This window comes from Dysidea avara, chromosome 3 (genome assembly GCF_963678975.1).
Source record: "Dysidea avara chromosome 3, odDysAvar1.4, whole genome shotgun sequence".
NCBI lineage: Eukaryota > Metazoa > Porifera > Demospongiae > Dictyoceratida > Dysideidae > Dysidea > Dysidea avara.
Window position 1 is genome coordinate 14,450,796 of NC_089274.1, and position 23,516 is coordinate 14,474,311.

General features: G+C 42.6%; 2 protein-coding genes across 3 annotated transcripts in view; one reads left to right on the plus strand and one right to left on the minus strand.

Annotated features, from left to right (window-relative positions):
* Positions 1-393: 393 nt before the first annotated feature.
* The window catches only part of LOC136249507 (NACHT, LRR and PYD domains-containing protein 12-like), a 31,708-nt gene continuing 8,585 nt past the window's right edge, over positions 394-23,516 (plus strand). Inside the window, exons 1-2 of one of the 2 annotated variants that reach the window (XM_066041531.1) lie at positions 394-502; positions 9,952-10,191. In XM_066041531.1, coding sequence (XP_065897603.1) covers positions 427-502; positions 9,952-10,191 — 316 coding nt within the window. In that variant the 5' untranslated portion in view covers positions 394-426. Of the gene's footprint in view, positions 503-9,951; positions 10,192-21,069; positions 21,257-23,516 lie in introns of those variants that run through there. The other variant, XM_066041533.1, reaches the window with a different exon arrangement.
* On the minus strand, positions 6,494-7,925 carry LOC136251770 (uncharacterized). Its single transcript, XM_066044183.1, has 2 exons — positions 7,040-7,925; positions 6,494-6,976 (listed from the first exon to the last, which is right to left on the minus strand). Exons 1-2 carry the CDS (start codon positions 7,810-7,812, stop codon positions 6,658-6,660), a joined length of 1,092 nt encoding a protein of 363 aa, XP_065900255.1. The 5' UTR covers positions 7,813-7,925; the 3' UTR covers positions 6,494-6,657.

Consider the following 23,516-nt stretch of genomic DNA (forward strand, 5'->3'; position numbering starts at 1 on the left):
CATATATAGAAACAGAACCAATGTTTTGTACAACCATTCCAAACGTGTCATTCCATTGTTGACAACGAATTGTACGAGGGTACACAGCAACTGTTACAGCTCAGATAGCTAACCACGCATTAGCTGCCATTTCGGCTACGAGTCTGCCAACATCACGTGATTATTAATCACGTGAGGTTTTTTTTTGGTCTTTTATAAAAGGAGGGTTGGTTGGGTCCGAGCAACAACTTTTAAAATAGGTATGGCCTTATCACCAACACACCCCAACTGGTGTTTCACAATAATAGTAGCTATAGCAATAGGTCCATGGCACTAGAATTTCTAAAAAAGGAATAGCTTCTCTAAACTCTAACAGAACAGTCAAATACTGTGGGGAATTATTGTGATTTTGGAGGGAAATATCCTAATTAAAGCCCATTTACAAATATGGCTGAGCTGTCGTACTGCTGGCTCAGAGACAACAGTTCAACGCACCGTGGATCATTCAGAAATGAATCTAAAAGTTAGTACTTCATTTGTAATGCAATTTAATGTACTTACTATTAAGCCGCATGTAAGTTCAGTGCGTACGTTCCGTCAAACCGAAGACTGGACCGCATGATCGTGCTTTATCGGTGATCCCATATGGTGATCCGGACGGGGGGTAGTCACTACTGATAGCCTGTAAAACCAGGGTGTTGCACTAATAAATTTTACCATGCTCTCGACCACGCTTGATGCCTTTTGTGACTTTAAAAACTGGAACAAATTGTCTGAGTTCGATCTCATCAGTTAATACATCGGTTGCTACTAGCTAGTCTCACGTGGACAGACCCTGGGGTAGTGCTTATATCGTGGATTGCGCATCCGTGGTCATTTAAGCGTTTTGGGGCCATGGTCACACGTGATTAATAACCGATCACATTGAAGTAGCAATGCCCTGGTCTTATTCAAATGATTTGCGGTGGCGCATTGTCTGGCATCATGTTTGTTTAATTAAGAAAGCCAGCTGAAGATGTGGCCAAAACACTTTTTGTTAGCGAAAGAACTGTGTTGAGGTATGCTGAGAGGTTTAACGCTACGGGTCAGGTGGAAAAAACTGTACGAAGAAATGGTTGCTGTTCTAAACTGAGCGAAAGCGATAAATACCTTTTAATTGACCTCATATTGTCTAATTGGTAAATGGCTCAGGGCACGAAGTGCCTGCATGCTATTTATAATTACATGAGGAAGGTGAAGTGAAATATCAACATGTAATTGGCACAATTACAAGGATGTGACAGCCATTTTGAAGAGTCACGAGACTAATTACGTAAAAATGCGTTGTGCCTATAAAAGGAGCACGCGGTCTGATTCCATTGGCTCTTTGTAGATAGTTGCTCTGTCATCGTGTTCTCTGCTACTGCATGGTGTACAAAATTAATAAATTTTAAATGATAATCGTACAATTTCTTTGAGAAGCTGCTACATGGTTGCTGCACAGACATCCCACCAGTCCTTAGATGGCTTCTACCTGAAGGGAAATATGAGAATCAACTATACGTTATTATGCACTAAAGGGAGGGGGGTGGGACATGTTGATATTTCACTTCACCTTCCTCATGTAATTATAAATAGCATGCAGGCACTTCGTGCCCTGAGCCATTTACCAATTACACTTCGGAAGGCTCAGTTTCATATCAACATGTATTGTTTGAAGATGATTCTGATGATAGAACTGCAGTGCCAAAGGTGGTTCTATCATCTTTCTTAAGTTCTCTGCAGTAAAATTTTTGGAAGGTGCCCTCTGAAGACCAGTCTGCAGCATCTAGAATATCTTTGGTTGTAACTCCCACCCCTGCAGCAGTAGAACACGATGCCCCTCTTATAGAGTGTGCCTTGAATATTGAAATGTCTACCAGCTTCTGCCATGAGGCACTTGAGCCATCTAGCGATAGTACTGCTAGATACTGGGGTATGCTGTCCTATCCAAGACAGGAAAAGCTGAAATCTAGAGTCACCTGGTAGGTCAACTCGAAATCTTTCTGTTCTCTTCTCATAGGCCCTTAGTGTTGCTACAGGGCATATGGTAGTATCTTCGGCAAAACTTGGAAAGAAGAAGTCTGCCATAGGTCTTGATGACCTACTCTGTTTAGCCAGATGGGTTGGTCGGAAGACCACTCCATTTGATTTAAAGGATCTCGTCTGTAAGTTCAGTTTGGACAGGTCAGCCGAACGAGATGGTCTGGTCAAGGCTAACAGCATTGCTGTTTTCATTGTCAACTGTTTAAGACTTAAGTCCTTGTTAACACCTAGGCCTTTGATGTGCTGAATTACCATCCCAACATCCCAGAAGGAAGAATATCTTGGTTGTGGTGGCCTAGAATTAAATGCCCCTTGAAGGAGCCGTGTCACTGTAGGGTGACTTCCTACGCTGACTCCATCCACATATTCATGGGTAGATGATATCGCTGATCGATAAGCATTCAGCGATTGATACTTATAGCCTTCGGAATATAACTTGGCTAAGAAATTCACAACATCTTCTATAGGTCCTGTAAGGGGATCTCGACCCCTCTGCTGACACCAGCCAGCCCATTTAGAGAATGAGGACCCATAGTTGGAGTTAGTTTTGTCTCTCCATGATGCAAGCATGAGGTCTGAACCCTGTGAAGAAATTCCTCGTGATGTGTAGGATTGCCTGAGATAGGCCAGACAATCAACTGGGGCACTCCCTGTTGCATCAGAAATTCTTGCCCCAGTGGCATTGATATCAGATCTGATTGTTGAGGAATTCTCCGAGGATAGTCCTCCAGGAGTTCCAGTACTAGTGGGAACCATGGTTGGGTTTTCCACAAAGGTGTTATTAACACTATCCTCGCTGCTTCTTTCCTGACTTTGGTGAGGCAGCGATGTATCAGGCACCACGGGGGATTGGCAAACCCTCGACTGATCGACCATTTCTGCATGAAAGCATCCGTCGCCTCCGCTTCTGGATCTGGCCTCCAGCTGTAAAAGCGGGGAAGTTGCTTTGTCAGGCATGATGCAAACAAATCCACTTCCAGTGGACCCATTACTGCCTCTATCTGTTGGAACACTGATTGGTTCAGCTTCCAGTCGCAGCGATCCCTCACTGTTCTGGACTCCTCGTCGGCCTGCGAGTTCAGTTGACCTGGAAGGTGCTCTGCTTGGAGGGTGATACTCCTCTCCGTGCACCAGGTCCAGATCGTTATCGCTAAATGGCACAGAACTCTGGACACTGTGCCCCCTTTCTGGTTTATGTAACTCACTGCTGTAGTGTTGTCCATTTGCAGTAAGACTGTTACGTTCTGCCAAGTCTTCCCAAATGCCTTGATTGCTAGGAAGGCTGCAAGCAACTCCAGGTAGTTTATGTGATGAGTTGCTTCTTCGGGGGACCATATGCCCCCTGTGTGAGACTGACCATTCAACACTGCTCCCCAACCCTGGTTGGATGCATCTGAATGTATTGTTATTGTTGGGTCTGATTGACATAGTGGTGCTCCCAATGGGGCTGTTGTGAGAGCCACCCACCATTCCAGGTCTTCCCTGCTGGTCGGATTCAGTGAAAGGATTGCATTGTACCTGTCCGAGATTTCCTCCTGGTTGTAGTCCAGGGGAAGGACAGAGTTCATTTGCCTCTGGAGAGCTCGGTAGTGCAATGGGGCTAAGGGGATAGCTCTCATGGTAGCGGTTGTCTTCCCCACAAACCGTGCTATTTCCCTCACTGAGACTGATGCTTGGTGCAGCATTCGCCGTGCATCCTGCTGAATTTTGCGTAGCTTCTCGGTGGGGATTGATATTCTCATTGTTGTGGAGCATAAGTGGAAGCCCAGAAATTCCATTTCCTGTATAGGAGTCAGTATGGATTTCTTCTGGTTCACAATTAGCCCCAGGCTTTCGAACAGTTGGCATGTCAGTTGGGTAATTTGTTCTAACTGAGCCCTGTCCTGATGCATCATCAGCATGTCGTCCAAATATATAATCAGGCGACAACCGTTCTGCCTCAAGAAGCCCACTACTGGTTTCAGCAGTTTTGTGAATACTCTGGGTGCTGCTGATAGACCAAAGGGTAGGCATTGGAACTTGTATGTCTTCCCCTACCATTGAAAAGAGAGGAGGTGTTGATAGTCTGTGTGGATGGGCACTTGAAGGTATGCATCCTTCAGGTCCATCTTTATCATCCAGTCCTGTGGTTGTAGGAGGTCTGGGAGCAAGTGAAGACCCTCCATCTTGAAGTGTTCTGTCTTCACAAATTGGTTGAGACTTTTTAAGTTTATCACTGGCCTCTGGCCCCCATCCTTCTTTTCCACAAGGAAAATCTGAGACAGATAGTTCCTTGGGGAGGCCAGTGTTTCCACTATTGCTCCCTTGGCCAGTAGTTCTACAACCTCTGATGTTATCTGGCTCTTGCTCTCTAGTGAGCATTTTATCGCTTGGGGTACTCTGGCCTGAGATGGAGCCCCTACTAGTTCCAGTTGATAACCAGCCACAGTTTGCAGTACCCACTGGTCTTGAGTCAGCACCTCCCAGTTTGGTAGGAAGAATGCTACTCGCCCAGCCAATTTTGGGCATGTGATTGACAGGTTCATGATGTTGATTAGAGCCTGTATGTAATGTGTCTGTGTGTTTAACACATGAGTAGATGTAACAATTTTTATTGAAATTTTTTGCATTGTCATACAATGAACTGCAGTCTGTGGGCTGCCTAGTCATTTCTTTGGCTGCCCTTTCTTGGCTTTGTTGCCTGGGCCTTGCCATCCCCGGCTCCCTCCTGTGCCGCTGTAGTACCGGTTGCCACCCCCGCGACTTGTTTTTTGAAAGTGGCTTTTCTGAAAACCCCGTTTGGAGTTATCAGAAGGCATGGTCTTTCTAAGGACTTCAGCGGCCTCCAGGCGCTCCTTAGCCATAGCTCCAAATTTCTCCCCAAACAGATAAGGTGCAGCATCCTTCAAGTCTGTATGATTAATGAGCTGCTTCAGCTTGGGGTTGAGTTGCATCATCACCGCATGCCTACTGTCCATTGAGTGCTGGTAATTGGCATTGCCCATCAGCTGAAGAGAGGTCTGGATCCCAGTGATAACTTCTGCGGGTACCTCGAGGTTCTCTGCCTTTTCCAAAATGAAAATAAGAGGATTAGCTGCGTCCAACCAAAAGTTCTGGATCCTACTAGCTGCCCTGTCCGCCGTTCTTGCTGTAGGTGGTAAATTTGCTGATACCACGGGGTCCAACTGGGCGCATCTTATCCATCGCGAATCCGGAATGCCATTCGCCTTAGCCTTTGCCACTCGGGACTTGTTGTCTAGCTTCTTGTTGAATGAAGCCTCCAAGAAAGCAGCAGCTGCTTCGGAGAGTGGGATCAGTGGACCATGTTGGGAGTCGACGTCTTCCATTTCCTCCTCCGAATTGTCCTCGTCGTCGTCGACTCTAGTCTTCTTCTTGGGAGGGGGGGTCAGGCCGGTATCGGAGTCTGTACCGCTGTATTGCAGACCGGAACCTGACTGCGAGTTTACGCCACTGTATGTGGCCCCGCTTGTAAGCGTCGTAAGTTGGTCCTGCATGGACTTGACGCTCGCTGTAAGACTTTCCACTGTCTTCGCTAACTCTTCGTTGTTCGCCATAACGATACACCGACTACTGTCACAGCCAAATAAAAAGCCAATGGAATCAGACCGCGTGCTCCTTTTATAGGCACAACGCATTTTTACGTAATTAGTCTCGTGACTCTTCAAAATGGCTGTCACATCCTTGTAATTGTGCCAATTACATGTTGATATGAAACTGAGCCTTCCGAAGTGTAATCCAGGAATATTTCTGAGAGAACTACAAGCAGAATTTCAGAAGGCAGGATGTCACGTTGATGTATCTACCATATGTCGTGCAGTGAATAAAATTGGGCTCAGTCGACAGAAGATTACACACATAGCTTTACAAAGATCAGAGTTACTGAGGACACAGTTCATTGCTGAAATGTATGCATTTGATCCAGCAATGATTTTATGGATAGACGAAACAGGCTGTGATAGGAGGAATGCACTGCGTCAATATGGGTATGGCATTCGAGGTATTGCTCCTCAGGACCACCAGCTGCAGCTCAGGGGAGTACGTTACTCTGCTATAGGCATACTATCAATGGATGGTGTGCAGGATGTGTACATTACAGAAAATACTGTCAATGGAGATACCTTTTTGGACTTTTTGTATACCCAGCTGCTGCCTCTTTTGATGCCATTTGATGGAATTAATCATAATTCCATAGTCGTTTTGGACAACGCTTCCATTCACCATACCGATGCTGCCATGAATGCCATTTGTGGTGTTGGAGCCTTGGTCAGGTTCTTACCACCTTATTCACCAGACTTAAACCCAATAGAGTGTGTTTTTGGAGAAGTTAAACAGTTTCTGCAAGCAAATAACTTATTGCTGAATACATCACTGTCAATAGCAAGCATATTACTGATGGCATTTCAGTCAGTTACAGTGGATAACTGTAGACAATATATAAAGTTTTCTGGATATGTCTAAGAATATCATGCACAACTGATAACTTCAATTTTTCATTGACATGTATTTCAACTTTACTGATTAGAAGATACAAAAGCTACAGTGACATGTGCATACATACGCATACACACATTCATATTAAAATCATGAATTACGGGTGAAGTCTTGAACATAAAGTTAAGGTTTCAGCTTTGTAAGTTGGTCCAATATAGGTTTCTTCTGTTCAATAAATTCGGATTGTGTGATAGCACCACAATCAAATGGCTGATACAGATCTCGTAACTGTTGTAGGTAACTGGCCCTCAAGTTAGCCACTTTCCCTGGTGAGATTGATGTTGATGTGCATAAATCAGGCTTGTTAGGAGCAGCACTAATCGAAGTGATATTCTTTGCCATTTCTGACATGGCATTTGTCAGGGCATGTACAGTACTATTACTGTTTGACGACTTCTGGCGACCACAGAATGCTGGAATGCCGGGTGGATCATCCAAAGACCTGTAATAATGTACAACTATACATAACACACCACATTATACTAGCTACCACATGCACACTTACTTGTGAGTACCAACATCAACCATTTCCCCCCAGAGTCTGTACTGAATGTTAGTAAATCTAGTTCCATGCCTTTCCCGTAACTGTGAGATTACAGATTCCACTCTCTTGTTCTTTTCTTCAAGTGCACTTAATTTCTTACGCTTCTTTTTCTGTGGCAAAGGATCATCACTGTCACTGCTATGTTCATTTTGCTTTGGTGCATAACACCACAAGGTGACACTCTCTCCGTTTATACCACGTTTCCATACCTCATCGATGTCAGCTGAGGAACATATGGTCAGTTTGCTACCACCTTTTAGGTACTCTATTGAACAATCTGGGTCAGCTGAAATTAAACTTGCTCCAAACTGCTTTCTCAACTCCGTTCGCATCAAAGTTGGTGTTAAAATGGCTTCTTTAGTCACTCCTCTAAGAACACAAGTCTCAAAGTCCTTTTTCTTTAGTGGGTTGAATATTTTAACATTAAAACTCAACGTGGGTTTTACTGGTGTATTCACTGGCACAAGAGGACTGCGACTAGTAATAGCTGTGACTGGAGGAGTATTTCTTGACGCTTGACTGAGTAGCTGTAACAACATTGGCAAAGAATTCTGAGTAGGTGGCGGGTTTCTTGGGGGAACAACAGGTGCATTATTGGACACCGGCACTGTCACAGTTTTGCCATGCTCACTGGACGTCACTGTGGTGTTCCTTGTTCCCACCACATTCACAACTGTTGTGACCGTAGGCGTACTATTACCACCGAGATTACCGCCAGTATTTTCCGCGGACATTCTGCCACACCAAGACTTGCGCCAAGATCCAGTTGATCTCGTGCCTCAAACAAATTTCATTGGCTATTTTTGATTTCCCTAAACTTTCAAATGACCACGGATGCGCAATCCCCGATAGAGGTTTGCGGAAAAACCGTAAGGCGCCAACAGAAAAACGGGATATATCAACTTTGAAATGCGTCACCACAACTTTGATAGGTCACGTTTCTGGTGATTTCCTGTATTGCAAAGATCCCGCGTTCCTCTATGATTTTACAAAGGTTTTCCAGCTGGCTATCCGTGAGTGCATAGCGCATATGCAATAAACAGCCAATAAAAATTACTCTTTCATAGAATTCAAAATCACCGCTTAAATTCCATTGGCTATTTATTGCACATGCGCAATGTAGTTGCAGACAAAAACTTTTGTATTACAATGGTTTCAGCACTTATTGTATGTCATCTGTAGCATGACAGCATGACAGCATACAGCTAACGAAATATGCTATCAAGTTACTTTACATACAAATGTAACGCTTGCCTAAGTAATGAAGTTACTGCAACTGACTCGATCGAATATTATGTAATTTTATTACTACAAGCAGGAGCTTAAGGAGGCTTACTTTACTGACCAGTTACTTTCTCTTGAATGCAATTGCAACCAAGATTTACACATTGTCCTACAACGCGATCATGTCACGTGATAAGGTAGTAATTGTGCACATGACAACTTAAGGTAGTGCACACGAAGTAATATAATAGCTATGTAATATTATTTTAGTTACTTTTATGGGCAATATATGTATTAAGAGTAACTAAATAGTTTCAGTTGCAAGTATAAATAGTAATAAGTCACGAGTTACTTTAACAAGTAACTACCCCAACACTGACTAACCATGAAGACTTGCACCAAAAAGGAATAAACAAGCCTGTACAAGATACTACCTGTGCCCATGGGATCTTTGTAAAACCAAATGACTTAACAAACAGAATAGGACAATTTCCAAATATGCCAGGCAACCCACTTAGAATTGAGTTGTATTTGCGACAAATTCAACCTATTGTAGACCACATGATCTAACAACAGACTGCCTTAAGTTACCATTATGAGTAGTTGTACAGCATGATATCGATCTAATAAATTCACGATTTACTTCACCATTGTCCATGTCTATGGTGTCAGTCACCATGTGGGTAGGCATAGGCAGCTGACGAGGTGCAGGAGGTGAAATAAATAATGCATGGTGGTCTTATGGCACCATCTCTGCCAACGATGATAACCTGCACTGCTGCCTGGGTTGGCTTTCAAGACATTCAGTACATGTACCACTCAGTCCTGTCATTGAACAAATACTGCCAATAGAACCACACGTGCATATTTAGTCACTCACATCAAGTGCTGTACAAAAATTGCAAGAAATGCTGAAACTGCTGTAAGTACTAATTTTGTTAGCCCTGTGTATATGCACGGGTAAGCAATCAAGTTGCATCTGTTGTCTACACCAAAATGCCCTGTCTACAAAAGCAAAGACTGCTGACACACTCATACACTGCATAATAAATATCTTTCCAAAAAATAGCTTTGTCATCTTAGAGTATTCTTTGGATCCTCAGCATCTTCTAGAAACAGCGTATTTTTCTACTGTAAAGAATGAAACTTTGAATATTTGCTAATCAAAATCGTTCAATAAGAAAATCATGCAAATTAATGAATCTGAGAACACACCCAAAACCTTTGCTTAAGTTTCGTGAACAGCACAAAACTGAACTTGGGAAAAGAGGCATGCCCTGCAGCCAGCTGCAGACATGTGCCAGAACCATCATGTGTTCTTCAAGATACATTCCACAAGCTGTTCTCTTAGACTTGATTTTGGTTTAAAATCTGGAATGATCTTACTGAAATTTTGTGTGTGACTGTGTGTACCATCCTACGTGATTCCCCCAAAAATAAAATATTCGGATAAATGCTATGTATGCATGAAAATCCCATTTGGTAATCCTGTTATTGACACACTGGTGTTGTCCGCCAGCCTTTTTGGTCACATGTCACACTACCATGTGTTATAATCAACTGCAAAAAAAGTCCCAACAGATGAAAAACATTCCCTTGCCATAGTTCTGAACGTGTATCGTAGCATACATTATTTTAATTTGGTGTAGGAAAGGAAAAACCAAAGTTAGAAGACCTCAACAATAATTTAGTGCCAAAAGTGGCACCACAATGGAGACAATTGGGAAAGTTACTTAAAGTTGCAGATCATTTGATGAACATCATTGAACATGATCATCCAAATGATTGTGAGACTTGTTGTAGTAAGATGATGACTGAATGGCTCGACAATAATCCTACTGCTTCCTGGGAAGATGTGATTACCGCAGTCGACAATCTGCAGTCTTATGGTATGTATATGCATGCATGTCTGAAAACATTGTTTCCAATTTCTTTTGAATACTTGTAATATACTGTTGTGTATGAAATCCATGTTTGAATGTATAACAACTAAGGTGGGAGGGGAAGAGCCAAAGGGTAATGTTTGTTTTAATTAATGGCCTGTGCTATTGTGTCTGCTTGTTGTTTCTATCTTCCTGGTGATGAGTTTCAAGTCATATCCATGAAATGAATAATAATTTAGTAATGAAATATCTAAAATGCACAAAATTGCAATGTAGTGGCAAGTACAAATCAGTTGCCTTTCAACTAGCAGTGCAAAAGAAACAAATTGAATTACACATGCATGACATAGTACATGCACTGTTGTATAGCTTTTGTTGGCCGTCTTTCATATCCCAAGTCGTGTACATTGTTAGCCTTCATGAGCCGGGAGAGAGCTTGAAGAGAACTAGACTGAAAGAGCTTGAATAATGTTTTTGATTTGAGCATAGATTGTAAATTTGAATTTGCATCTTTTCTTATCCGCTCCTTTTGCTTTACTTACATTACTGGACACAGCTTTAGTAGGGTGAATACATCTTCCCCAAGTGCTTTGTTGTGAGCTTTCAACAGCATGTGACCATAACAAAATCATGTGATAACATTTTTATTGCAACACCAGAATACTTCCAAATTAAATGTTAGCAAATGATCCCAAATGCTAAAATATGTTGCTATGAAAGCCTGCTATATGAATAATAATAGCCAAAAAAATGTTTCAGATGGTTATTAAATATCTTCAGGTTCTAAGTATACTTTATTTTATAGTAACGCAAGAACATTGTAGCAGACCTGAATTCATGCTTCTGATAGCATTTGATTAATTAAGCACCGGGAATTACTATGATGTACTAAACTGACAATACCTGGTATCGATTAAATGCTGTTACTCTTTAAAGTGCTCTAGAAAGGCAGTGGAGTGACTGGAGATGATGTTGTTGGCTTAGACTGGCTGGCAAATTTGTCTATGCAAATGTGAAATACCTAGCTGTATATGTTTTTTGCACCATTGCTGTGCATTCAAAATTTCCTGGGGCATGTAATTTGGCTTAGCTGTTTTGAACCACTGCTAGTGTTCACCCCACTATCCCACTCTCCTTACTACGTAAGAAATTGTAATGTTGTAACACTCATGAAAAGGCCTGTCTAAAATGGTAGGAAATTGTGGGGCTGTATCTTGTACTCTGAATGGCCATTAAATGTATCCGTCTTCAGACGAGCTCAGTGTCTATTCAGGCCAAGGAATTTATTTGTTAGGAGTACACAAGGAAAAGGATGATCGTAAGTGGATAAAGTGGTGCTGAGAGTGCCTATCATGAACCACGATAGTGGGTTCATAATAGGGATCGCAGTGGAATTTTTGAAAATCCTAATAGAGCAGTCACCTAAAACCAGCCTTAGAAAACAGACTCGAGCATAAAACAACCCTCAGAAGGCTTATTATCAAACACTGAACTCAGAAAAATTGTGATATAGCAGTAAAATGGTCTAGACGAAATTTGGAAACATTCAAAAATTGCGAATTTTACTCGAATTGTTCGTATTATTATTCATAATATTATTATTATTATTTTATTTCATTCATGTATAGCCCAAGGCTTCCATTTTTTCGCCATAAAAGCTACATAGCCTTACTCACTGAGTCCTTCTGCGTGTCCATGACCCAGTAATTAACCCGTACTCCACCGATCGCTAACTGGCCTCCACCGCGATAAATTTCTAAGTTCTTCTTCGCCATTGCCTGCTGTTCCGTATATGGAAGAAGCCGTAGAAGAACAAAATTATGGGATCTTGTGTGCTCAGGGATGCGTATTGTTCGACTATAGTATTTATAACGTTAATAGATGGCAGATTGAAGTTGTGCAGCACTCTTTTACCTTACAAGATCACCATAATAGGGTCTCTATAGTAAGCTTCCCGTGTTCACTAGAGAAGCCGTTCAAGCGCACATGCAAGGCATCGATTTATTCTCTTCCTAGCCATCACAGTGAGTGCTTTGTTTGTCCACTGTAGGGGGAAGAATGGTAGCGCTGATATTATGGCTGCTTTTCACAAACAGAAAAGGTTGGGTGGGGTGTTTATTACAACCCTACCATTTAAAAATATTTTCTGGCCTACCCACATATCATCAACAACCCTCCCATATGGTATCCATGTCATAAACAACTTAAGGGTGTAAAGCCTGACAGTCTTACATGGGAGGATTGTGCTACTGTGCTTATGTCACTGTAACTAGCTACTGTGTACTTACTCTAGCACATTCTCTGATCAGCTAGTGACATTGACAGTTGCAAGTATTTATGAACACATGCTAATCAGACTTAAATTTGCTGACTATACCTATGGTGTTCCACTTTATGACACACTGCTGCTAGCAGGCTACACCTAGGCTCTCCAGGGCTAGAGCCCAGTCTAAGTCCTGGCAATTGGAACTCAATATGCCAGTTTAAAGTAGTCTTGCATGGGTACGACTGCCAAATCCCTGGTAATCATGTAAGACTGACTGGCCACTAGTATAGTGACATTGTGATTTGTACATGCAGACACCGGCACAGGAAGACTTCGGCCAAGCCTAGCCATCTCCTCCTATTTAGCTTGATTAACACCAACTCACACAGTTGCTGCTGCATGCAGCCTTGCATGTTCATACGTGCAACTCGTACATTTATACAAAGCGTCATCACTACAATAATAGCACTGCAGCTACAATGTATAGCTATCTCTTCACTACATATTCTACTAGACAACTCTACACCTATAATGCACATGCTTGATGTATGCATCATTCTTCTCTTTTAAAAAAAATGGACTCTACAGGAATATAACACTAACAGTTACCATTCTTATAACTTGTATCATAGAGTTTCATTATTTTCCTTCTGTTAGAATAAATACCTAAGACATCTTGTTCTTCTTCAAGTCTCCTGTGCCGTCATCAACACTGTCTCCTGTATGATAGGTGCACAATCAGTAATTCTTCTGACAGGTAGCTAGCTCATATAGCAGTGCGCACAAAGTGTGATGATGGTGGCTGAAACACTGAGTAGACTAGGAATTAATATATCCTACCTTATTATTTTGTGCGTGTACGAATCAGAATGAAAATACAGTCTTTATCATAGATTATTGCATTAAGTTATCTAGTTAATGAGTTAACCTTTTAAACTGAGGAATCTCTGTTAGCAGGCTACACTACAATGTGCTGATTAGCTTATAATCCATAAGTGGATTTGGAAAAAAGTACACAAACTAGACATATTAAAAATTTAAAATAAGAAATAGGGATCGCTAAAAAAGCCACGAAACAAGAAGGGATCGCTGGGGTGGTAATGTAAACCACAAATCCCTATTTTGACTATCTCTAAATGCTCCATTTGAGTATAAAGAGTCAAAATAGGGATTTGTGGTTTACATTACCACCCCAGTGATCCCTTCTTGTTTCGTGGCTTTTTTTAGCGATCCCTATTTCTTATTTTAAATTTTTAATATGTCTAGTATAATGGACTTACAGTTTGGAATCTTCAGTACACAAGGTGAAACATGTTTATGCCAGAGGAGGTTGGTCACACATCATAGCACACATCATAGCTATCCCTATGACGCTACATTTGATTGCACAACCAAATGTGCCATTTGAAATTGTTATTGTTATTATGAAGTCCTTTTGTCACATTCATGAGAAGTATATGCATGATGCAGTGTTTGTTTTTAGCTAGAAAACATGAAGTGTTGGGTGGTTGAAATAAGGGCTCTGGAAGCTGATTTCAATTTACACGTTAGAATACTTTATATCAATACTGAGGTGTCAGGGTTGAATACTGTAGGTTGAACTTTTCTTTGCAATCATGAGATTTTTTAGGGCACATGACCAATCTCGTCTGTGTTTATCCAGTAGTATAGCATGCAGTTCTGGCATTAATATCCTAGTTTTAAGCACCCCAGACCCAGGTATGTGTATTGGGATGAAATGTAATTGTGCCCCTGGACGTATTGGGACCAGCTTACTATGAATGTGCATAGTGCCCAAAAGTTAAGTTTTCCAAAATTAGGTCAAGTCACAAATAACGTAAATGAAAATTACTAAAAAGCCACTAGCCATGATACCTGTCCTACATGCAGTTTCCGCACTAACCACAGTAACATAAATTGATGCATTGCGAACTGAGCATTAATTTATGCCCTATATTGCTATGCAAATTGCATGATGTCACTTTAAGAAAAGTATACAAGCCATATGATAGTGTAGTGAAATAATGTCAGCATGCATGCAGTTGAGTTATCCCAAGTGAAACCATTTAACTTCAACGATTTCACCATATGGTGAAACAAAGCATGTTGCGTACATAAACGGAAGTGTGTAGAACTTAGCTTACAGATTGCAAATGCGCATTTATGGCAGAGCAACTAGTGTTAAAACACGGCTGTTATGAAGTAAGAAGAATAGAAGACAATTCATAGATGAACCCACATATTGAATTCATCATATGAGAAAAGGCCATGATGTTAGAGTCTTTCTGTTTGTTTTTTTTGGTCTTGTTTATTAAGGCTTTACAGCACAAGTGGTGAAGGTCTGATGGTCCTACAGCCTGTTTAAAGGGGCACTGTGATTTTATCGAAGCCATTCAGTTATGCATTATTTACTGTGAAATCAGTGCAGACAGTGCTTGACCATAGCCAAGGAACAGGCAAGTGAGGTATAGTCAAACAGGTGCACGTAGGTGCCTAGTGACATTCACTGTGTGTAGTGCTTTGATAATGACAATCTGACCATTCATCTGGTGGTGATGCTGTATATCCTTACTACAGCTGTATAGGCTATCTTGTTACCTTTTCATATCTGTATGAGTACAAGGTTGAAGCATGTTCTAGAAACCTTGCAACAGTTGCAGAGAGCAGAAAGAAAAATCCACAATTAAGCTTTGGCAACCATCCAATTTATGCTTGAACACTTACAGATGTCTGCCAGATAATCAGGATTTTTCTCTTGCCAATTTCATGTATTTCTGTCCATAGGAACCCTAGAATTTCTGTGGCACCAATATTACCAGTTAATGTACAGTTCGCTACCCTTAATTCATCCATCCGGAGGATTCCATATCCATGGCATTCAAGCTGCTGTACTGGGCATCCCTTACCCTTATGGCATGCAAGACTGTTACAAATAAATAACTATACAGTGCCAAACTCCACTTTATGTCCTGTGTTTGGTGTGTCGGAGGCTGGGCCACCCCCACCCAGGGAGCCTACTAGCTCATTCTTAGGCTTCCTTAATCAGCGTCCAGAATTCTACTTGGAGGCTAACCTCAGGCCCCCTTATTAGCCTACCGTGGGGGAATACCCTTCTGGGGAGTGTTTCCAATCCAACACTCCCTAGAATCCAGCCCAAGACAAAGTCCCCCGGTCATAGGTAACTTTTGGCCTCTCACCAGGTGCCCAGCTCCCCCACCACCCGTACAGTTATTAATAAGTAGCCATGAAACCTACTTAGCCCTTCTCCTTTTCCCCAAATGGAACCCCCATGTCCACCATGCTGACCGACACTTCACACAGTAAAAGAAAATATGAACATACATGCCACTAAGAAACTGACAAGCTGGTGGTAGTTATTCAGTTTGATGCTGCTAACTTTTCTGCCACCGCTGTGAGTTGTTCCCGTGGGGTACACACATAGAGTTGATAGGCAAGTAAGGCAACGCTTTCCCAGCGGCCCATGGTCTTGATCAACAAATCCCGTATGCCTAGGGCGGCTGCAGTAGTGGCTGCCTTAATCTGGAAACTGTGACCTGAGTACTTGCTGCAGTCGATTCCCACCTTCTGCAGCACCTTCCGGAGACTTGAAACTAGCCTTGGCCAAGTCAGAGGCCAACTGTCAACAAACTGGAACAAAGGCCCAGGTTCTGGCCCTCTTTTTGCCATGTAATTCAGGATGGCAGCCACTGGACATGGTGGCCCATTGGTACGACCGACTATTACATCCACCCCAGTCCTAAAGGGGTCAGTCTTAGACTACTATATCCTCACTCTGATGAAGGATGATTGAGATGTACTGTCTACTGAAATATCTGGGAAGGACAGTTGCTGGGATGGGTCGAAGTTGCTGTCGTTTTCAATTACTGCCTCTCCAGCCTGCAGGAAACTAAAAAAGCACAGGCACATGCAAGCCCATGGCATGGAGTGATCCCAGGTACAATCATCCTCCCACTCTACATAAATCTTTCCCAGGATTGCTGGAGTAATGGATAGTCTTGTCTTTCCTGGAACACCAGGCTGATCTCTGTTTAAACCTCTCACCACCAGCTTTAGGCGTGGCATAGTTACGATCTTTGGATCCCCTAGACCCTGTGAGATTTGTAGGTGCCTCACCACCAACAGATAAAACTTGGTTGTCTGATATTTAAGATCCTCCATTTTTAGGAATTCCACTAACTGGCACAGATCCTGCTCCTTAGCTGGCAGTAGAGTTGCACCTGCCCTCAAATAGAATCCAAATATTGCCTCTTCCCCGCCATGTATGCCCTCTGAGTGGAGGGGTCTGGTACAGACTACAAACAATTCTGTCCAGCTTGCTCCAGGATCGGGGAAGTGGTGCATGCTGCCCCTGGTGAGACCTTCAAGAAAATTGGCAAGTTATTACGGGACAAGGCACCTGCTGCCACGTTTGATTTTCCTGGGAGGTGTACAGCTTCTACTGACATGTGGTGGTGTTCTGTTATAAAGAACAGGCAACAGACCATGTGCATCGTGACTAGGTCTTTACTATAGCCATTGTTAAGCACCTAAACTAAAAAGCTGTTATCGCAATAGCATAGGACTCTAGCTCCTTCCAGCTCCTTCCCCCACACAAGTGAGGCCAGAAGCATTGGAAGGAGGTCCTTGGGTGCAATGTGCCAGCTACTTGCTCGAGAGCTCAACTACCATTGAAATCACTGATCCTCATAGACTGCTGCGCACCCCCAGCCACCCTATGCATCTGAGTAGTGTTGCACCGATATCCAAATTAGCCGATTATTCCGATAACCGATATTAAGCAACAGAATTAGCCGATACCGATAACCGATCCGATATACACTAATAACACTAACACTCATCCTCATCATTATTAAATGGCTTGTATTAGTGACATAACCATTGATATACAGCTCATTCTAGGCTAAAATGTAAAGTTAGATGTATACCACAAGTAAAAGTTACTCATGGTAAACAGGTTTTAAGTACATTTTACTACTGCTATACAGTTGAGACAAGTGGCTGGTACTACATAGAAACCTAAAAACCTCAGTTTGTTGTTGGGCATGGCCTAAACCCTGACAGTTTATTATGGGCATGGCTTGTAGTCACCGCTAAACCATTAACACATAACTTGATTAAAATGCCAAACAACTTATGTCTAGCCTCCCCCACATCATTATACTACACAGCGCAGTGGAGATTAACATCGGCCTTGATTTAATCAAAACCGATTAATCGGCTAGTAGCCAATATCGGCCGATACCGATTATTGAACTGATTATCGGTGCAACACTACATCTGAGTATGTTTTGCCACTCTGCCCTCCATGTTTGGAAGCAGACCAGTCCCATTCCATTGTTCCAGAAACTTATGCCACCAGAGGAGGTCTGAATTTTTCTCGCTGTTGAACTGTACATGATGGTTCCTCTTCTTCACCTTGACCATCTCCTCGATAATTCTAACAAAGCATTGGCCTGACATTACCACTCTTGCGGAATGCAGGAGTAACCCGACCAATGACTCCAGGTCTTTCTTATGACCCAATCCCCCCTGCAGCCATTGCTACACTGTTTCCTTTACTTTTAGCAGTTTATCTGCCAGTAACCGTAACTCCATGCTCATGGTGTCAATGTCAATCCCTAGAAATTTGGAGCATGTAGCTGAACCTTCACTCTTGTGTGGTGCCAATGGAACCCCAAACTGTTCATAGGTATGGGATAGGCATGTCATGTTGGCTTGGCACTCCTCTGTAGCTGGGGCCCCTGCTGTGATAAAATCTCTCACTCCTTGGGCTTTCACAACCCACTCCAGGGCATTGGCTACTGCTGTAAAAATGATGGGTGCTGACAGGAGATTCTCACTCCTTGGGCTTTCACAACCCACTCCCCTGGCTACTGCTGTAAAAAACGATGGGTGCTGACTGCAGACCAAAGGGGAGGCAGGTGTCCACACACACACTCTACCCTGCCACTGCATGCCCAATAGCCAGTGGTCTTCGGGATGAACTGGAATTATCTGGTATGCACTCTGCACATCCATCTTCCCCAGCAGAGTTCCCACACCCATTTTGGCTACCATCTTAGCTACATCATCACCTGACATATATGACAGTGAGCTGTCTGCCATGCTGATTCCATCATTCACACTCCCTCCCGTTGGACAACTATCAGCCGCCACTTTCCTGGAGTATGACCCTTTGGGATAACCTTGAAGGGGCTGGTGTGAACTTGCCTTGCCAGTTCTGGGATCAATGGGCCCACCACTCTGCCCAGAGACAACTCTTCCTGTAAGTAGCTTTCTACTACTACTGGGTTATCCAAAGCTGAAGACATGTTCCCATGAGAGCAGCACCGGACCGTGTTGTCGCCATAGTTGAAACCAATCCTGAAGCCACCAGCAATTCCGTCCAGGACTAGCTGGACAAGGTCCCTGTCTGGATGACCTGATAGGGCTGTTCTCCACTCCTCCACATGAAGAGGGGTCTTTACTCTTGCCAGTCCTCTCGGTACTGCTGCCGGTCCTCTGCACTTGCTTAGGCTTAACAGGCGAGGAGTCAGGAAAGGTCCAGATAGACTGGGTGAAGCTGTACGGAGAGACAGTAGATGTTAGCTCAAGGCTAACTATTGGCCCTAACTGTAAAGTATCTAGAAGCAGGATAACTGTAACTAATGGTCCAACTCCTACTTAAAGAATCACTGGGTACCCTACTCCACTAGCTATGAACTAAGGAAAGAATAGAAGAGGGTGGGCCCCAAAACACCTTGGTGACCCCTGTTACACACTGCAAGCAGTGGAGAAGGATGCCACCTCCTTGTTGTTGCCCACCAATGACACCCTGTCCTGGTCACATCCCATGCCTGGATGGCCCTGCCCAGCCACCACCCTGTCTCACACCTGTGCTCTCAAACACTACCCACCCTGTTATCGAGTAAACATGTAACAATTGTTTGCATACACAACTTTAATTTTTATTTTATTGATATCACTGATAATAGAGTATACACAATCCATACCAAGCTACTACAGAAAGTGAATGAACGACATCTATCTTACATGAATCACTTAATGAAAATCAATCACTTAAGTTCACAACCAGTCTCTAAGGAGAAGGTCCTGAGCTAGCAGGCAGGTCTGGGTGAGGCTGTTTGCCGTGGTCTCTCCGATGACACAAGGAGCATCGGTGGATGAACCTGCAAGTCTCCCGAGTCCCGGTTAAATAAGTGGTATACCCCATTCTTCACCATTAGTTCCTGCCACAGAGGCTGACAGTGTCCCCACGATGCTGGACGTCCTGAGGGATGAGAAATGCCAAATGGGGAAAGTGGGGTAATGTCGAAAAGGTTGTCACTAGATTGACCACTGGAGCATGAAATCAGGTTCCATGGGTCTTGTGTCCCCCAAGCTGTCAAACCCATTGCACAGAGCTGTCATCTGGCCTTCCAGTCAAGCTGGTACCATGCTGTTCCACCCATCTGTTGTTGTAACTTCACCACTGCCTCCAGGTGGGCAATCATGGGGTCAACCAGTTCTGGCCTCTTCTGTGACATTATCGCCACATAGAGGGCAAAGCAACAGGACCAGGTGCCAATGTCTGCCACCCTCCTGCTTTGAGGTTGCAATGAGGTTGCAATGTGGTTGCCAGCCCCAAAGTGCTACCTTCAGGTCTTGAGATAGTGCCTTCTTCCAGAGCCTGGATTGTCTTATTAGAGGGGAGCAGTTCAATAAAGTCCAGGTCCCATATGTGCTGGGCCAGCTGTCACTAGGCTATCAGCAGCCCAGGTGCTGCCAAAAAGAAGGGTGAGGGCTTCCCTTTACCACCTTCCAAACCCTTGGAAGGAACTGTGACTTCTAGTGGTGTATTGTTAGTTGTAGTTTCTGTTTGCCGATCTAAAGTGACGCCTACCCATTGCAGTTGGCTGTTACTGGGCATCTCTCCCAACCTTTTGTTTACACAGAAACAACATGCAGGTAGAACTCCAGCTCCCAACCAGCTGTGCATTACCTCTTAGACCTTTGTCCCAACTGCTGCTGCTTGTTAATTGGTTAGCCTCGTGTCAAGCACTGCGCATGCGCTACTCCAGATAGCACCCAGTAATGAATACTAGCAAGCCCCAGTAAAGCCCACATTACTACCTTATGCTAACTCTGCATTTAATGTATAGCTGTGGCACCAATATGTTATAGTTAAAGCACTGCCATGCGTGTGGTTGGAAAATACAGCACGAGAGTGTGTTGAGAGGTTAGTACAGTATGAAGGGAAGCCAAGTGCTATATTTGCCTCAAGACATCCTCTGAGTGCTGTATTTTTTGTACACACAAGCATAGGAATGCTTTAAGTGTTATATTGTACTTCCTGGTTGTACAATTTTCTTGAGTATGCCACTAGTGATCAGACTATCAGTAAGTTGTCACATAATTTATTTGTAGTCAGGACAGACTGGTAGGATTAGTTTTTTTTTCTTTTACGTTTTGTAAACCTCACCGTAGAAAAGTACAATACATAGCTATATACACAGTTATTATAGAGTCATAATATATCTTTGTATGTCCTGTAAAACAGTCCGCCATCCATTTGTGTGACCTTCTAATAGAATATTTGGTGGAATTGAATCCCATAGGTTGACAACTGCAGCCTGCCAGCTGCGACGAAAACAGTCTAAAGTATGAAAGTTGCATGGGTTCTGGAAACGTAGATGGCTGGCTAGATCAAAGCCACGCAACCTCTGAGATGATCTAAGTGGAGTCTTAAACTTAGGACAGAAGGATTGCAGATTACCACGACTCTCTCCAGCCAGAAGGCGACAAGTAAGACCGTTTGGCTAGTTTTAGCATTTGGCATGTGATTCATTGTGTGTTGTTGCTTCAGCTTTTGGCAATTACACTATTAGTAAGTGTTCATGCAATCTATGTCGTAGAACAAACTGGTAGGATCAGTTTGGCTAGTTTCAGTGATTTGCAATGCCATGCACGCAATCAGTCATGCTTTTTGAGTGGTGTTATTTTCGTATCACTCCTTACATAAATTTTAAGCTTAACTGTGCCGTATTTACCCATTTAGTTGTATAGCTACTGTATGACTCATACAGTACAGGTATGCAGTTAATTAGACTATCATACGCATAGTATGCTTTGAAGTTTGATTGTTAATGAAGTATTTAAAATCCTATAGATACCCCGGGTAGGTATCTAAACTGGTTAGATACCCATGACAACTTATTTGTTATGTGCGCCACGTGTTTTGCTGGATTCCAGTCACAACATTTCATTGCTAGAGTGTGAAGAAAACATTGCTAGATAATAGAGATGATCGTATTCATCTAGGAAGCCTACCACTGAGTTGTTTTAACACTAATTCAATCAGGAAGCCGCCATTAATGGCAGTGACCAGAGCCATATGAGCCATAGTCTAAATTGGTTATTGCACAAATCAAGGTATGTTTGCTATTTTAGAGACCTGAGGAATGGCACAATAATCACCGAGGGCAAACTTACACTTAGTACTGCATGGAAAATACAGTATACAGTGCCACTTTGATCCTCCCACACAAAATACAATAATTACATGTTAATGTAGCTACATTCATTAACGTTGCCCATTAGCATCTTGTACCTTAGTCCTAAAATTCCATTAAGTGCACTTGCAATCTGAATCGTGCATTTCTGATTCCTTTTGCAACTTACATTGTTTCACTGTTCATCAAATTTAATTGACTTCGTTGGTGCTGCACTGCTCCTTTAAGCACACTGTACATGTAATTGCTAAAATTATTTTTACAATACAGGTGCAAACTAGGTTGTGCTAGTATTACTGATGCCTTCAGCCAAGCATAACTTTGGCTATTTGGCTAGCTCTACGGGTTTGATTTCTTCACTGTTTGACATTGTATAAGCCCAAGAAGTGCCTTTTTACTTATTACCACTGCGACTACAATGCACTTTGACTTCTTCTATGTCCAATCATGGGTAGTACGTCAATGGACCCTTATACCAGTTGCTTAAAGCTACATAGGACAATGTCAGTCACTACACATGATTGTAAACAAAGCACTGTATTTTTTCAAAATGTGTGTCCTATGGTTACATATAGACCAGGGCCGTCAAGAGAATTTAGATCTAATCAAAAACAGCCAAGCTGTAAAAAAGGTGCGGCCCCCAAAAAGGCCATGGTGAAAAAAGATGTGAAATCCAAGGTGGCGGCCAAGAAATGGCTGTGATGGTAGGTTAATGGTTACATTTTAATAACAACAATTCAGGTGAATTTGGTGCCAAGACCAAGCGGCACAAAATTCACCTGAATTGTCGTTATTAAAATGTAACCATTAACCTACCATCACAGCCATTTCTTGGCCGCCACCTTGGATTTCACAGCTTTTTTCACCATGGCCTTTTTGGGGGCCGCACTTTTTTTACAGCTTGGCTGTTTTTGATTAGATATCACTTCTTTTTGTATTTGTATACTGCAAAGCCGGCCTATGGCTGGCTTTGGGGCTTTTTTAACCCATGTGTTTTTTTCTTTACTACAGGAAGAAGAAAAGAACTTAAAGAAGACTTTTAGTACTTCAATTATTTTTGATTTCATTAGTAATTATACAAATTATATACATATATTTATTAAATGCCCATTATTCCCCACAGGATATTTTTTTGCAGCTGATCTCTCTACTGGGTGACTTGAAATATAGCTGAACTATATACAGGATGGTTTCTTTGTAGCTGAACTCTCTACAAGGTAACCTCTTCTAGCTGGTCTCTCTACAGGGTATTTTGTTTCTAGCTGAACTCTCTACAGGTGATTTGTTTGCAGCTAAACTCTCTACATGGTGGTGTCTTTGTAGCCGAACTCTCTACATGATGGTTTCTTTGTAGCTGAACTCTCTATAAGGTGACTTCGTCTAGCTGAACTTTCTACAGGGTGATTTTTTGTAGCTGAACTCTCTGTAGGGTGATTTGTTTGCAGCTGAACTCTCTACATGATGGTTTCTTTGTAGCTGAACTCTCTACAAGGTGACTTCGTCCAGCTGATCTCTCTACGGGGTGATTTGTTTCTAGCTGAACTCTCTACAGG

What these genes read in the sequence shown, in the direction of transcription:
- LOC136251770 (XM_066044183.1), bottom strand. Translation starts at nt 7,812, where the DNA reads ATGTCCGCGGAAAATACTGGCGGTAATCTCGGTGGTAATAGTACGCCT. An exon ending in GTTGATGTTGGTACTCACAA is followed by an intron (nt 6,977 to 7,039) that starts GTAAGTGTGCAT and finishes ACATTATTACAG; the next exon opens with GTCTTTGGATGATCCACCCG.